General features: G+C 46.1%; 1 protein-coding gene across 4 annotated transcripts in view; it reads left to right on the top strand.

Annotated features, from left to right (window-relative positions):
• LOC106571317 (tyrosine-protein kinase Fyn) overlaps positions 1–15,975 on the top strand; it is a 71,823-nt gene that overhangs the window by 52,816 nt on the left and 3,032 nt on the right. For 2 of the 4 annotated variants that reach the window (XM_014144246.2, XM_045695647.1), the window contains exons 3-9: positions 1,754–2,019; positions 4,508–4,604; positions 7,660–7,758; positions 8,893–8,996; positions 9,730–9,879; positions 13,393–13,557; positions 15,658–15,837. In XM_014144246.2, coding sequence (XP_013999721.1) covers positions 1,764–2,019; positions 4,508–4,604; positions 7,660–7,758; positions 8,893–8,996; positions 9,730–9,879; positions 13,393–13,557; positions 15,658–15,837 — 1,051 coding nt within the window. In that variant the 5' untranslated portion in view covers positions 1,754–1,763. Of the gene's footprint in view, positions 1–1,539; positions 1,598–1,753; positions 2,020–4,507; positions 4,605–7,659; positions 7,759–8,892; positions 8,997–9,729; positions 9,880–13,392; positions 13,558–13,929; positions 14,086–15,657; positions 15,838–15,975 lie in introns of those variants that run through there. The other 2 variants (XM_014144247.2, XM_014144248.2) reach the window with 2 other exon arrangements.

Genomic DNA, 15,975 nt, shown 5'->3' on the forward strand with positions numbered 1-15,975 from the left:
GTAGTATTCGCACGTCGTTTTGCGGAGCCAGGGATTCGTTGGTTGCCAGGCCACGGTCAGAGGCCAAATACTAGCCGCTGTCTGATATGTTATTTATTATATGAGACTGGATGATGTCACAGAGATTCCTTTTTATCTGATCACTGTATCTGTGTGGATTTAGCCTTAATCTACAACTTTAAACCAACATGTGTATTGTTCAGTTGTTTAAACTTTAATAGATTGAGAATCCTAATGCTCTCTCTCTCGTCTCTCTCTCTCTCTCTCTCTCTCTCTCTCTCTCTCTCCATTTGCCAAGTGTTCGTCAGTCAGTGATGATGTGGGAAGCAGGTTCTGGACCTTGACCATGCTCAATGGGTGGCCATTGTGTGTCAGCTGTGCTGATTGATGGAAGGGAGGAGGGCTTCCTATAATCTGGGCCTTGTTTTTTTTCCTCTGGCCAAAGGGAAGCATACTGGACCACATTCTTTCTCCCATGTGTCTTAAGTGACTGCAGACTGCACTTCCTTCTTCTATCAGAAGAGATGGAATAGACACACCACACCAGGCCAGGAGGCTTGGGAAGAGGGAGCGAGAGATCAGAGAGAGGGAAGAGGGAGAGAGAGAGAGGAGAGAAAAAGAAGGATAGAGAGAGACAGACAGACAGACAGACAGACAGACAGACAGACAGACAGACACAGCACAGACAGACAGACAGAGATCGACAGTGCAAGGGAAACAGGGCTCTTATTGATATCCTGAATATTTTCAAATGACACGCTTGAGGGCAGTCGTGGCTATAGCTGAGGACTAGATCAGCAGTCTGTCTCCAAGGGAACACGGCAATTTACAGTCTGTTTGTCTGTGCTGGTCTACACAGACAGTGTTATTTTCATGTTTATTTTGCAGGCTGGTAATGAGATCGCATTAATTGTCACAGGGTGAATAATTCTGTCCAGTGGTAATCTTCCCCAGCACCACAGTAGTAGAGCTCTACACTAGCCAGTTGATAAACTTTAAACGCTTTAATTTTGTGCCAATACCATCACAGCCAAGACATAAACAGTCTCCACAGAAGGTATTTGAACATGTTTTCTTGTCTGTAGGTGTTTACATACCAGTATTTGAAGACCTTGATTATACCATAAAAGGAGACTATACTTGGTTTAGTAATAGTGTCGAAACATAGAGATGTCCTACAGGAAATATGTCCTGTCTCTTTAACAGACAGAAGCAACGTCCCACAGAACCGGCCGGTCGATGCTGGCAGTGATGTTATCGTGGAATAATGGATGAGTGAATACCCCTATGACCGATCCTCCATGGGTCCCCTTCTCCCCGACTAGCTCTCCTTCCCCAACACTAGTTTTTATCTGAGTGTATTTTTTTCCCCTGGCCGTGAAAGAGACACAGTGTTTGTGTGAGTCATCCGGAGCTCTGCTGTGTGTGTGTGTGCGCGTGTGTGTGTGCGCGCCTGTGTGTGTGCGCGTGTGTGTGTGTGCGCGTGTGTGTGTCAGGCTATAAACCTCCCAGTGCTCCTTGAGAGACAGCATTTCTCTAATGAGACAAGGACATGTCATCTGAGGAGAGAGGAGAGCAAGCCAAGAACAATGTTAAAGTACACCTCTATTTCATGTACTGTGGCTTGTCATCAGCCCTGTAACCTACCTTTTCCTTTTCAGACTGGATGTTCTATTGATATACAAGCAAGTTGATAATCCCTCTTCTTCTTCTCTGTGTTTCTCTCTGTTTCTCTGTGTTTCTCTCTGTGTAGAATATAGATAATGGGCTGTGTACAATGCAAGGATAAAGAAGCAACGAAACTCACGGACGACCGAGACACCAGCATCTCCCAGAGTGCCACAGGCTTCCGCTATGGCGCCGATCCCACGCCGCAGCACCAGCACTACCCCAGCTTCGGGGTCACCGCCATCCCCAACTTCAACAACTTCCAGGCGCCCGTCGGCCAGGGGATGACCGTCTTCGGAGGGGTCAACACCTCCTCCCACACTGGGACCCTACGTACCCGTGGCGGAACAGGTAGGGGTGTCCATACATTCCCCTTTAGCCCCTCTCCTGACTTCACCTCGCGGCCCAGTCCCGGCCTCTCGACCCTGTGTTGGAACGTCCGGCGCTTGCACAGCCCTTTGTGTGTGGGTTCATTGTTTACATAGAGAATATTCCCAGTCAGGATATCCTTTATGTTTCACTGAGCCTCTGCTGCTACAAGAGGAGCTACAGCGTTTCCACTTAATTAACACGGCTTCCATCAAAGTGTGGATTATTTCTGTCCCAAAATGATCCAAATCCACTGTCAGTTGCAGGGGACAAGGGGGGTTTAACTTCGGTAAAAAAACTCTCTCTCTCTCTCTCTCTCTCTCTCTCTCTCTCTCTCTCTCTCTCTCTCTCTCTCTCTCTCCTCTCTCTAAACCACTTTCATGACAAAATAGTGGTAGTGCCTTGTCTGTCTAACAGGCACCATTTTGCCGTTCAGGCTCATAGATGAGGTGCCATTTGTGACATTCTATCAGGAATCATTTGATCTGTATGCGCTTAGATAACAGTCTGAACTGAAATTCACAGCTAGTACTGTATGTCCCATGACCTTAAGTTACTGAATTGAATGGGCCTCACTCACATGCCAATCCTCAGATTACTATAATAAGTATATAATAAATAATAAACCATGCGTAACCAAAGCCTGGTTGTTGTATTCTGGCTTGCTAGGGGTTTCTTGTAAGTGGAGGAGATGTGGAGACATTTCTTCAGAAGTGATGCAGTCTGTTTGTATCTTGAGATGAGTGTGACAGGTAGATGCATCAGAGGTGTGGCATGCAAAATCCCCCTGTGTGCATCCCTCTCTCTCTCTCTCTCTCTCTCTCTCTCTCTCTCTCTCTCTCTCTCTCTCTCTGTCTCTCTCTCTCTCTCTCTTTCTCTCTATCTCTCTCTCTTACTCTCTCTCTGTTCTGTGTCATGTGAAAGGCAGCAGCTTGTTCTCTTCTCACTGCTACTATCCCCAAGAGCCCTGCTCTCAAAGCACAGACTATTCATTTCCACAGTACACTCAACACTGTCCCAATACTCAAAAGACTGTGTAGGCTTCCACCACCACCATATTGCTGTGGTGCATCAAGTCCTTTCAGATCAGGGAAAGGAGATGAATAAAGAAAGCTCTTTAGACTTGTGGAGACTTATGCTGAGAGATTCAGCAGACTGCCTGGGTAGATGGAGCAGGCTCAGCCCCTCTCTCTTTGGACTTCCTCTCAGCTTGTCTCCCTGTTCTCTCTCTCAGCCTATCTCCCTGGACGGTGTCAGCCTGTCTCCCTGGACGCTCTCTCAGCCTGTCTCCCTGGACGGTGTCAGCCTGTCTCCCTGGACGCTCTCTCAGCCTGTCACCCTGGACGCTCTCTCAGCCTGTCTCCCTGGACGCTCTCTCAGCCTGTCTCCCTGGACGGTCTCTCAGCCTGTCTCCCTGGACGGTCTCTCAGCCTGTCTCCCTAGACGCTCTCTCAGCCTGTCTCCCTGGACGCTCTCTCAGCCTGTCTCCCTAGATACTCTCTCAGCCTGTCTCCCTAGATCCTCTCTCAGCCTGTCTCCCTAGATCCTCTCTCAGCCTGTCTCCCTGGACACTCTTTCAGCCTGTCTCCCTGGACACTCTCTCAGCCTGTCTCCCTAGATCCTCTCAGCCAGTCTCCCTAGATCCTCTCTCAGCCTGTCTCCCTGGACGCTCTCTCAGCCTGTCTCCCTGGACGCTCTCTCAGCCTGTCTCCCTGGACGCTCTCTCAGCCTGTCTCCCTGGACGCTCTCTCAGCCTGTCTCCCTGGACGCTCTCTCAGCCTGTCTCCCTGGACGCTCTCTCAGCCTGTCTCCCTGGACGGTCTCTCAGCCTGTCACCCTGGACGCTCTCTCAGCCTGCCTCCCTGGACGCTCTCTCAGCCTGTCTCCCTGGACGCTCTCTCAGCCTGTCTCCCTGGACACTCTCTCAGCCTGTCTCCCTGGACACTCTCTCAGCCTGTCTCCCTGGACACTCTCTCAGCCTGTCTCCCTGGACACCTAGGTAGTTGGTAATCATAATAGAACTCTTCTATTACATGTAGTATGTAGTGTATGTGCCACCTACCTGCTACCTACCTACCTGCTACCTACCTACCTGCTACCTACCTACCTGCTACCTACCTACTTGCTACCTACCTGCCTGCTGAAAGATTGTATGAAGGACCTTTTCATTCATAATTGCTGCAGTGTTTGTATGCTACCTTCCAGGTGAAAGATGTCCAATACTGTATGAAGGCTTATTTCCAGCTATTTATACTGTCACCAATTTAATGGATGATTTCACATTCAATTCACTACAGCTTAGTATATCCACTGCATCCAGAAATGGCTGCAGCCTCTAGTATAAAAGCTACCGTGCACCCAGCTTCCCTTCCAGGGTCAGTCAGTTCAATGTTAGTCTCTCAGACTCTAAGGTTCATTTGCTGCACTTCCTAATGGCGTGAGTGCTGACGCTGTGTGTTTCTCTCGGCAGGAGTTACCCTCTTCGTGGCACTTTACGACTATGAGGCGCGGACAGAGGACGACCTCAGCTTCAGGAAAGGGGAGAGGTTTCAGATTATCAACAGCACGTAAGTACAGTATAGTACAGCCACTTATCACACATCACACCTACTGCACTGAGAGTGGAAAAAGGTCTACATTCTACATGTAAATATCATATTAGAATCACTCTGGTAGCCTGGCTGCCTAGGTTTATCACTTTGACCGGGGAAGGTGTTGGAATGACTGTAAAATCAGTTTTATTTCCATTTTCAAGACATCAGCATTTAAATTGTATGGAGCAGGCAGGGGCCTTTAGTTTGAGGTGGGTGATGTGGAATGGTTCTGTGTTGTTCTTCAGTCTGCTTTAGTCTGGTGTAGACTTTCTCTTTGAATGGTCTGACACGAAGTGCAGCCGCTCTGTTACCCATCTGTCAGCACAACTGTCTCAGACCAGCCCACGAACATGCTGCTCTGAAACCTCATGGATAGTTTTTTTACGTATCAGAAGGTTTTAGTGACACACTGCAAAATGTAATTTGATATTTTCTCTCAGAAGTATGACTGTCTGTGTCTGTTTAGGTTTGTGATTTCCCAGCTCCTCCTCTGCTGTCCCCATGTTCATGTTCACCCATGTAGTTGTTCAACCTAAAGCCCAGGCAGCATAGTGGATACTCACCAGTCTCCATACTGCTTTAACAGCTGACATCCTGTCCTCTCTCCCCTGTGGAAGGGCTGCTCCTCATACCCCAGTAGCACACGTTTAACCACCACCACCCACCGCCCACCCATCTAGAGCAAAGGCAGGAAGACACCATCATTAGGCCCCTCCCTATTCTATCCTCCCCTCCTCCTCTCCTCCCTTCATCTTCTCCTCCTGGCCAGTGGCCAGTCAGAGCTGCAGCCTCAGCCCTCCATCATCCGCCATCCATCCGCCCACGCCTCCCTCACTTCTAACTTCCCTCCCTGGCAGCATCCAGGCTCTGTTCCAGCTTGGCGCACTGCCCCCTGCTGGAGAGAAGAGTAACTGCACCCAGCCCAGGCCCAGTCTTTCCCTCTCAGGCCAGGCTGCCTGGCAAACAGACAGTACATGGTAGATGCCTGTTCAGGCAGGGAATCACGTGAGCAGCCATGGGACTCCTGTGGGTACTGAGCACAGGGTCTGTTGTGTTGTATTACGATGGCATCTTCTCAAGGAATCGCTGAGCTTGGTGAATGCAAACAACACGTTACAGGGAAGCATCCCAAACAATAAGACTCAAGTGTTTATAATGGTTGATTCCGATTGCTTAGAATAGTTTCCTATAACGTGACTGCTGTAACAAGATGACACATGTATCGTCTTCATCATGCAATTGCACATTTAGCACATTTTTTCACAGTCTGTTTTTGTAAAACTACCTCAGAAATAAGCAGGAAATACCACATATGTTTTGTTTTTAATGATTACTCTGTCATTAGCAGTGACCACAGGGAAAGAAGCTAGTTTAAGCATAACAATACTTCTGGAGATGGGAGAAGGCTGGTTCTTTGTTTGTTTACCCATGTTGTTGTTTTCTGTCTTTGCGGCGCAGCCGAGTTGGTTTAAAGAGCGTTTGTTTAAGAAGACAGAAGTGGTGAATGGACAGGGGTCCATCCGGTCCCTCTCAATCTCTCTCTCTCTCTCTCTCTTTCACTCTTTCGCTCGCTCTCTCTGTCTTTCTCGCTCCTCCTCTCCTCCCAGCAGCCCATCATTCCTCTCAGCTGTTGACGTTAGCGTGTTAGCTTGAACATACTAGCCCTCCAGATGGAACCTCCATTGTCCTCTCAGAACAAATGAAACCGGTCTGTGATGTCATCCCCGGTGCTCCCCGTCATGTTTTTATTCAGGACAAATGAACCCGGTCTGTGATGTCATCCCCGGTGCTCCCCGTCATGTTTTTATTCAGGACAAATGAACCCGGTCTGTGATGTCATCCCCGGTGCTCCCCGTCATGTTTTTATTCAGGACAAATGAACCCGGTCTGTGATGTCATCCCCGGTGCTCCTCGTCATGTTTTTATTCAGGACAAATGAAAGACCTCTACTAGGGATGTAGTAGTAGACAGTGGTAGGTGGTTCTGTGTGTGGGGGAGACAATGTTTGAGGGGCCAGTGTGTGTGTGTGTGTGTGTGTGTGTGTGTGTGTGTGTGTGTGTGTGTGTGTGTGTGTGTGTGTGTGTGTGTGTGTGTGTGTGTGTGTGTGTGTGTGTGTGTGTGTGTGTGTGTGTGTGTGTGTGTGTACGGGCTAGCAAATAGTGGACCACTCCTTAAGGCATCACCTATGTCTCCTGTACTTTCCATGTGTGTTTTTGATGGTGTTGTGGAGGAGTCAGGGGGAAGGGGAAAACAGGGAGGAGGCTGGGGAGGAGAGGATACATGAAGGATTGGTGGGGTACTGTGGATTACATTGAGAGGAATACAGGGAGATTGAGAATGTAATGCAGTCTGGTGCTGGAAAGAAGAAGGGACTATACTGTGTTTGAGAGACAGCGAGGGATAACAGTTAAGTGTGTCAGGAAGTGGAGATATAAAAAGAAAGATGAAATGTGTGAGGGAGAGAGGGATATAAAAGAGGGCAGTGTGTTGGGAGGACAGGAGAGTGAGCGTGATGGAGAGATGGTTGTTAGAGGGAGAGAAAGAGGACAGGAGAGAGACGGTAATGGCTGCATGGGCATGCAAGCTGTGGTCGTTAAGAGCTCTCCCTCCTCCCAACCCCTGCTTGTGATCAGACAGTGCTGCCAACACATGCTGCCTCCCTACAGTATAGGATTCCATATGAACAAGGCATGTACTGCTACAAACGTATTCACGTCAAATGCATTATTGATCACAGTGGTTCATTTGTTATTTCTATAGGCGATCTCCTAATACATGGTGTACATGAAACCATCTGATCCCACGTGGGTCCCTTTGGTTAGCTGGGGTTAAACCCTTTAAGCCTCACCCCTACCATGACTGACTAGTATGGCACATGTGTATTGATCAATACTGTATAGAATGTTATGTAATGATGCTTTTCCTCTGCTCTCTCTCTCTCTCTCCATCTATCGCCCTCTCCCTCCCTTTCTCTGCCCCCCTTCTCTCTCTCTCTCTCTCTCTCTCTCTCTCTCTCTCTCTCCCTCAGTGAAGGGGACTGGTGGGATGCTCGTTCCCTCACAACCGGTGGAAATGGTTACATCCCCAGTAATTACGTGGCTCCAGTGGACTCCATTCAGGCTGAGGAGTGAGTAGCAATCTGTCATACTGGGTTTTATTGGGACACTCTCTGACAGAGCTGAATACATGGCATACCAGACACCAGGTCACAAAGTGACACTTCTCCTGTCACGTCACTCACACACGCGCGCGCTCTCTCTCTCTCTCTCTCTCTCTCTCTCTCTCTCTCTCTCTCTCTCTCTCTCTCTCTCTCTCTCTGTCTCTCTGTCTCTCTAACTCTCTCTCTTCTCACTCTCTTTCGCTCTCTCTCCTCTGTTTTCTATCTGAGACAACAGGGAGAGAGGAAGATGTCAGAAGTTTAGACAAGCGCAGATATCCTCTCTATCTCTCAGCGCCTGAAGTTAACAGTCAAGACAAGGCTCTGAGGAGAAATGTAAACATACTGGGATTTGTACAGTATGTCTCAGCAGAGCTGACACTTTCACCAGCTCATTAAAAACAATTTTATTAGACACTATAAAAGAGAGGAGAGTTGTGGGGGAATTGTTAAATGCTGTGTTTTCAGATATTTGAAATGTCAGATACAGTGTGAGAGTTTTCCCCTGTGTGTGTGTGTGTGTGTGTGTGTGTGTGTGTGTGTGTGTGTGTGTGTGTGTGTGTGTGTGTGTGTGTGTGTGTGTGTGTGTGTGTGTGTGTGTGTGTGTGTGTGTGTGTGTGTGTGTGTGTGTGTGTATATATATACCTTAGTGTCAGACAGTGCTATAGGCCCCTTCCCCCACCTCACTCTCCATCAGACTCTGGTGAATAATGATGTCATTATTCTATTGGTGCACCACGAGGTACAGTATAGCATGATGGACTTAAACAGCCAGGGTTTGTATGGGGGGTGGTTCAATCCACCAACACTGGCTTATTACTGTAAGAGAGGGGGAGACATTTCAAGCTCCCTCTCTGTATGTGTTTAGCCAGTGTTCAGCCTCTAGTCTCAGAGACCATGGCCAAATGGTGATTTATTGACAGTGTTGCAGTGAGAGTTTTAACTGGCCTTGTGACTGGTGTCACAATCAACGTGTCTCTGATCGCTGTGTATCAGATGATCATTTTTAAAGTCAAAGACCCTTTACACGCACAGTCTGTACCAAACCAAGATGGATGGTTTATGATGGTGCCTTCCTCACTCATTGTTACCCACTCTTCATAGCTGGTACTTTGGGAAACTAGGCCGGAAGGATGCGGAGAGGCAGCTGCTGTTCACTGGTAACCCTCGTGGCACCTATCTCATCAGAGAGAGCGAAACCACAAAAGGTAACCACCAACTCATCTAAGTAAGAGCCTGTATGCAGTGGTGGTGAAGTACCCAACTGTCATACTTCAGTAAAAGTAAAGATGCCTTAATAGAAAATGACTCAAGTAAAAGTGAAAGTCACCCGGTAAAATACTACTCGAGTAAAAGTCTAAAAGTATTTGGTTTTAAGTATACTTAAGTATCAAAAGAAAAAGTAGAAATTATTTAAAATGACTTCTGTTAGCCAATCCAAATAGCACAATTTTCTTGTTTTTTTATTTATTTAGGGATAGTCAACAGCACACTCCAACACTCAGGCATAATTTACAAATGAAGCTTGTGTGTTTAGTGAGTCTGCTGCATCAGAGGCAGTAGGAATGACAAGGGATGTTCTCTTGATAAGTGTGTGAATTGAACCATTTTCCTGTCCTGTTAAGCATTCCAAATGTAACAAGTACTTTTGGGTGTCAGGGAAAATATGTGGAGTAAAAAGTGCATTATTTTCTTTAGGAATGTAGTGAAGTAAAAGTATAAGTTGTCAAAAATATAAATAGTAAAGTAAAATACAGATACCCAAAAACCCATTTATCCAACTGAGCAGCTGACTAGCAGGAGCAGCTGACAATTCTAGAAAAGCTCATTCTGTATCTGTTAATACTATCAATCATTTCCCATGACCCTCAGTGCTATTACTGCATGAGGTAAGTGATTGTTTCCCAGGGACACTCTACTCCCCACCTGTGTGTCCTATAGGTGCCTTCTCCCTGTCCATACGAGACTGGGATGACGTAAAGGGGGACCACGTGAAGCATTATAAGATCCGTAAACTGGACAGCGGTGGTTACTACATCACCACCAGAGCTCAGTTTGAGACCCTACAGCAGCTGGTGCAGCACTACTCAGGTAAGAGTCAGAAACGGTCCAAGTTACACCATTCATACACCATTCATTACACATATATGACAGAAATGCATACGATAGCCATATTGCCTCAAAAATGGCTAGTTTATCATCAGTTTAAGTGCAGGCCTGGAGTTACAGTAACAGAGAGCTGACCAAAACAGTCAGTTATACCATTCATACATCATTATTAGAATGTTTATTAGACATCTATGAGTGACATAGCTATGATGACCTGTTAGAGTTACAGTAACGTACAGTGGAACTCCTCCAGGCAGAGCTGTAGTCATATTGGTGTTATGGTATAGTGGAGACAGGACATGGACGTAGCAGATGATTGGAAAGCCTAAATAGATACAAGAGGCTTCTCCTCTGTCTGGTGTCCATTTCCTCTGTCTGGTGTCCATTTCCTTGGAGTGATCCAGAAATGCATTATGTTGACACTGTTCATCTGTATAATCTCATTTACACTGTTAAGGCCTCTTCAAATGCAGAAATAGAAAGTGAAGCTCAACCTTCAGATTTGAGAAGGGAATAGAGTGCAGTTGAAGTGAAATTGAAGTAAGGGCTAGTGGTAATGTAAAACATAAATGCAAACTTCAAATACTCAGCTTAGCACTTTCAAAACTTTCAGAAAACTGTTGAGGATGCAACAGATAAGTGATTAAAGAATTGATGAAGTGACACATTTTGAAATCAATTATTTTACTACTATTGAGACACTAGTGACACTTGCGCCACTTATTGTTGTTTGAAAAGGGGACCCTGCATGGGTGAAGTAGCCTACTCTATCTATCTAGTCTTAGTGTGAGTTACTAGGCCTATTGGTTCACTCTAATGGGCATGTTAGTCCCAGTCGTACAGACCATGTTCTCAGCAGACGACGAGGACTGTTCAACGTCACTCTGTTGATGATGACATACTGCAGTCATGAGGACGTGTTGGTGTAAGATGAGAGCTCTCTCTCTCTCTCTCTCTCGCTCTCTCTCTCTCTGTCTCTCTCTCTCTCTCTCTCTCTCTCTGTCTCTCTCTCTCTCTCTGTCGCTCTCTCTCTCTGTCTCTCTCTCTCTTTTGCTGTCTTTCTATCTCTCTCACTCTCTCTCGCTCTCGCTCTCTCGCTCTCTGTCTCTCTCTTTTGCTGTCTTGCTATCTCTCTCTTTCACTCTCTCATTCTCTGTCTTTTCCTCACCCAATCTCTCTCACTCTACTCTCTCCCTTTCTCTCTTTCTGCATCTCTCTACCTCTATGTATTTGTCCATCTCTCTCTATGAGAATGGTGATGTGCTCCAGTTATCACATTGACATATCGATGCTTAGTCCACTGGAAATGAACCGTATGGATTTTATGTGTATGTTTGTGTCACAGTGCATTAACCTTGTCTTTCCATGCCCTCTATTGACACCCCAGGGAGCATATAGTGTGAAGTGCAAACACACCTCTTCAAATGACCTTGACCGCTGTTGTTTTCTTCCAGGGCTTGTGCTTCTTCTGTTGCCTTTTGCTTTCTCACGATCTCTCACTTGGGTTTTTATTGAGGTTTAATTTCTATATTGTCAACGCATCTTTCCCACAGCAGTCACACAGCAATCACATAGGCCAAAACACCACCACTTTTTGGAACCAAAAAGGGTTCTCCTATGGGGACAGCTGAAGAACCCTTTTGGATTCCTTTTTTCTAAGAGTGTAGCTTAAAAAATTTAAAATGAAATCCTTATCTCGGAAATACCACTTTATCTTAATAGCCAACAAGGACAAATAACTGTTTTGATATCTGCTGTGTGCATGCAGTGTGTCCAACGCCAGCCTCTCCCATTTGCTGTATTGACATGTTTTATGATAGTGAGACTGAGACATAAAGTACAGTATTGATCCTGGGTCACAGCAGCAGGTCCCGATGGGCTTTAATGGCTGCAGCACAGTCAGACAGCACTCCCATTGGAGAGACACAAGCCTTTATCTCCCCTTTACTACCCTGAGCAAACAGCCTGGTCTTTATCTCCGGGGGGCCCGGGGGCCCTTGCATGTCAGGGGAATCAAAGTGGAGGGACAGCGGCGGAAGCACCATCCACACGCCTCGCTTTCAATCGATGGTGGGCAAACACGTCTACTTCCTCTGCGGAAAGAAGTAACGCAAATGTTCATGTCAGGGATGAGATAACGGGTTTTCATCATCACACACTAATGGACACACAGCTACCAGCCACAATGGCTTCTGCTGTCCCTGTCTCAAATCTAGACTACAGTACCCTCCTTTACTACCTAGTTTGCATGAACATTAAAATGTCCTAGTTGTGATGCACTGTGTTGTGCATTAATAACTATGTGGTCTCTATGTGTTTAACCATCATCACAACTAGGACGTTTTAATGTTCATTTGGAGTGATTGACAGGCCGGCTATCTCCAAGCAATTACAGTCATTATAATGAAGTGTTGGGAGTCACACATGCCATTAGCCAGAGTAGAACCATTAATGTGGCCATCTATAGCGGGCTGTTGCAGTCAAATCTGACCTTTGCTAATCACTTCATTATAGCTTTGACTAAGAGCAACCAGTACACAAAACAGGTTGCAACCTAAACAACACTGACCCTCCAATTCCTTACTGAATTCCTTACTGAATTCCTTACATTCAAAGGAATATAGTGCAGCTGGTAAAAATTCCACTTTTCTGTGTGTCATCAACAGAGCCGACAGAATCCTAATGCGGTACTGTGCGATACTTAAAGGGGGGAGGATAGCGGGTGGATGGAACAGCACTCAGTGTGATTTGATGAACAGTAGCTAAGAGGGCGTTAGACAGATTGAGGCTTGACTTTACGGCCTGGGGACAGACACTGTCTGGGACATCTCGTGGGACAGATTGACTGGCTGCTGTGGTGCTTACCGCTGGATGCACCTGGAACTGTGCTGCTAATAGAGTTCACCTTAACTGACTGCTACTACTTCTCTCTCTCTCTCTCTCTCTCTCTCTCTCTCTCTCTCTCTCTCTCTCTCTCTCTCGACCCTCTCTTTTTATCCTTTCTCTCTCTCTCTCTCTCTCTCTATCCTCTCTCTCTTTATCCTTTCTCTCTCTCTGTTTATCCTTTCTCTCTCTCTCTCTCTCTCTCTCTATCCTCTCTCTTTATCCTTTCTCTCTCTATCCTCTCTCTCTTTATCCTTTCTCTCTCTCTCTCTACCCTCTTTCTCTTTTTATCTGTTCTCTCTCTCTCTTTATCCTTTCTCTTTCTCTCTTCTCTTTTCTCTTTCTCTCTCTTTCCCTCTCTCTCTCTCTCGCTCTCTACTCTCTCTTCTCTCTCTCTCTCTCTCTCTCGCTATCCTTTCTCTCTCTATCTTCTCTCTCTTCTCTCTCTCTCTTCTCGCTCTTTCACTCTCTCTCTTCAAAGTGCTTTGCTAACTGCTTTCGTTCAACCCCCCTCTCTTTTCTATCTCTCTCTGTGTCTCTGTATGCGTGTGTGTGTGTGTGTTGTGGGTATGCGTGTGTGTATGTGCGCGTGCTCATTATGCCTGTCTGCAGAGCGGGCAGCGGGGCTGTGTTGTCGCTTGGTAGTGCCCTGCCACAAAGGGATGCCCCGCCTCACCGACCTGTCCGTCAAAACCAAAGACGTGTGGGAGATCCCGCGGGAGTCATTGCAGCTCATCAAGCGTCTGGGGAATGGGCAGTTTGGGGAGGTCTGGATGGGTACGGGCAGATTCGCCTCCGTAAACGTCTGGCCACAGGCTACATGAAAGGAGGCCACACTGACTGAGAAAGCAGAGACATCAGACAGAGAACAGATTCAGTCTCCTCACAACCTCTCTCTCTCTTAGAGAAAAGGGCGACGTCAAAAACGTCTTTACTGTTAAATGAGATCATCATTAGTTGGTCTCTCCTAAGGGACACTTTTAGTCCGTGATCCATGTGAAACACAAACAATGAATTCAACAAACTGTCAATGTCTACAAACTCTGCTCTCTCAATTCAATATGGCCGCCTTCCATCTGCCTGTTTGCATGTTCCTCTCCCTGGTAGTTAACCCTGTGTGCCTTCCCTTCCATGTTCCCTCCCCTGTAGAGAGTGCGGATGGTTTGTGCTTTAATTTAACCGGTGTGTGTGTGAACTACACCCCTGATACTGTGGGCCTGACTCACGATTCCTGGGAAATCGCCAGAGACTCACTTGAGTTCGAAGTAAAGCTGGGGGCGGGATGTTTTGCTGAGGTGTGGTGTGGTAAGAACAAAATAGTTCCATCATTTTCTTTTAATTTCTAATGAGGGGTGTCCGGGAGGAAAATTTGATAACTTATATTTATTTATTTTCTAAATATTGAATCACCTGGGGAAATTTTCAGTCTATAAATCACAAAATGAAACTTTTGTGCAGGTGGTTCAGTTTTGTAATGTAATGGTTAATGAAAATGTAAGTTATCGTTCCTTTTCCAGGATACCCTACATTTTTGCAAATATTATTTTATCATACTTCATTTCAGGGCTTAAAGGCTTAAATCAGTAGTCTAAAAGTTACTTTTTAAACATACAATCATACTATTATTTTAATGTATCTTGTGTAGAACTGGCTAAATGAACTACTTTTGTGTCCAGAGTTTCAGATCAGGGGTGTGTCCTGTTATAATGTTTGGACATGCTGTTTATGGGTTTGGGGTTTTGGTTGGGGCTAGTCCCACACCCTGCTGCTAGTGACACCCAGTTCCCTGGGATCCCATTACCTCAGAACCCAGCGGGTGACCTCAGCACAGTCACTGCACAGTACCAGGCCCCAAAAAGACTGACGAGGCCCAGCAGTCATAGCTGTGTCACTTATCAACACCGCTCTCCTGAATTTATTCAAATTCTTAAATTAAAATCCCCAAACTCACCGCAGTAGAAAAGCATGTGGAGCCCAATGTCACACACTGATTCGAGGTCTGTCTTGCCTTTTAGGTCACATTTAATATTTTGCCATTATTTACTGTGACAGGCCGCTTCCCAAATGGCATCCTATTCCTTATATAGTGCCCTACTTTTGGGCCCTGGTCAAAAGTAGTACAGGAATAGGATGCTATTTGGGACGCAGCCGCAGAACAAGCTAAATTACCTTGTATGAAGAAGACCTTGATTTCAGTGGTTCAATGTTTCACAGTGTGCTTACTGACACAAAGGCCTGAAGCTGTAGGTACAGTATTGTAGAGAACAGTGGCATGCTCACACTGTGCTACAGTACAGTAACTTGCACGACACCAGAGAGGGCCTTACTTACAGGGCTATTGCTTTTGTTAATTATCCTACAATGGATTATCCTTTCCCGTGTTGGTATATTGTGGGGTTTAAAACCTTGACAGATCTCTCTCATGGCTTTTGAAAGGCATTTGAAATGAAGGGTCACTATAAATGTCATACATATTGATTTGTCCCTCAGGACAACCTTTGTGCATGTGAATTAAAGGCAAGCAGACATCAATGTCCATTTCTGGGTTGTGTGCTGTGTTGTTGTATTTCAAAGCAAGACTTGTCTGTTTATTCAGTTTTTAGATATGTACATACTATATTGTACACAATATTACTTATTGAATTCACAACAAAATGGTCTCAAGTCTTGCTTTGTGACATGATGTACTGTATACATCAATGAACAGTTTTCCAGATCCAGATTGAGCCTAGTCCTGGACTAACAAGCATGCTCAATGGAGAATCTCCACTGAAATAACTTAGTCCAAGACTAGGATTAAACTGTGTCTAGGAAACCAGCCCCAAAAGTTGTGAGATGTGATGGCTGTACTTATACTTTGTTATTGGTGGGTAACAGGAACGTGGAACGGCACCACTAAGGTGGCGGTGAAGACGCTGAAGCCGGGCACCATGTCTCCTGAGTCCTTCCTGGAAGAAGCCCAGATCATGAAGAAGCTCCGGCATGACAAGCTGGTGCAGCTCTACGCTGTGGTGTCTGAGGAACCCATCTATATCGTCACTGAGTACATGGGCAAAGGTATTGTCAATCACACACCCATGAATGGACGCATGCACACATAGAGACAGCACAACACACACACACACACACACACACACACACACACACACACACACACACACACACACACACACACAGTTCATGTTGTAACACACA

This window comes from Salmo salar, chromosome ssa15, assembly GCF_905237065.1.
Source record: "Salmo salar chromosome ssa15, Ssal_v3.1, whole genome shotgun sequence".
In the NCBI taxonomy this organism is placed as follows: Eukaryota; Metazoa; Chordata; class Actinopteri; order Salmoniformes; family Salmonidae; genus Salmo; species Salmo salar.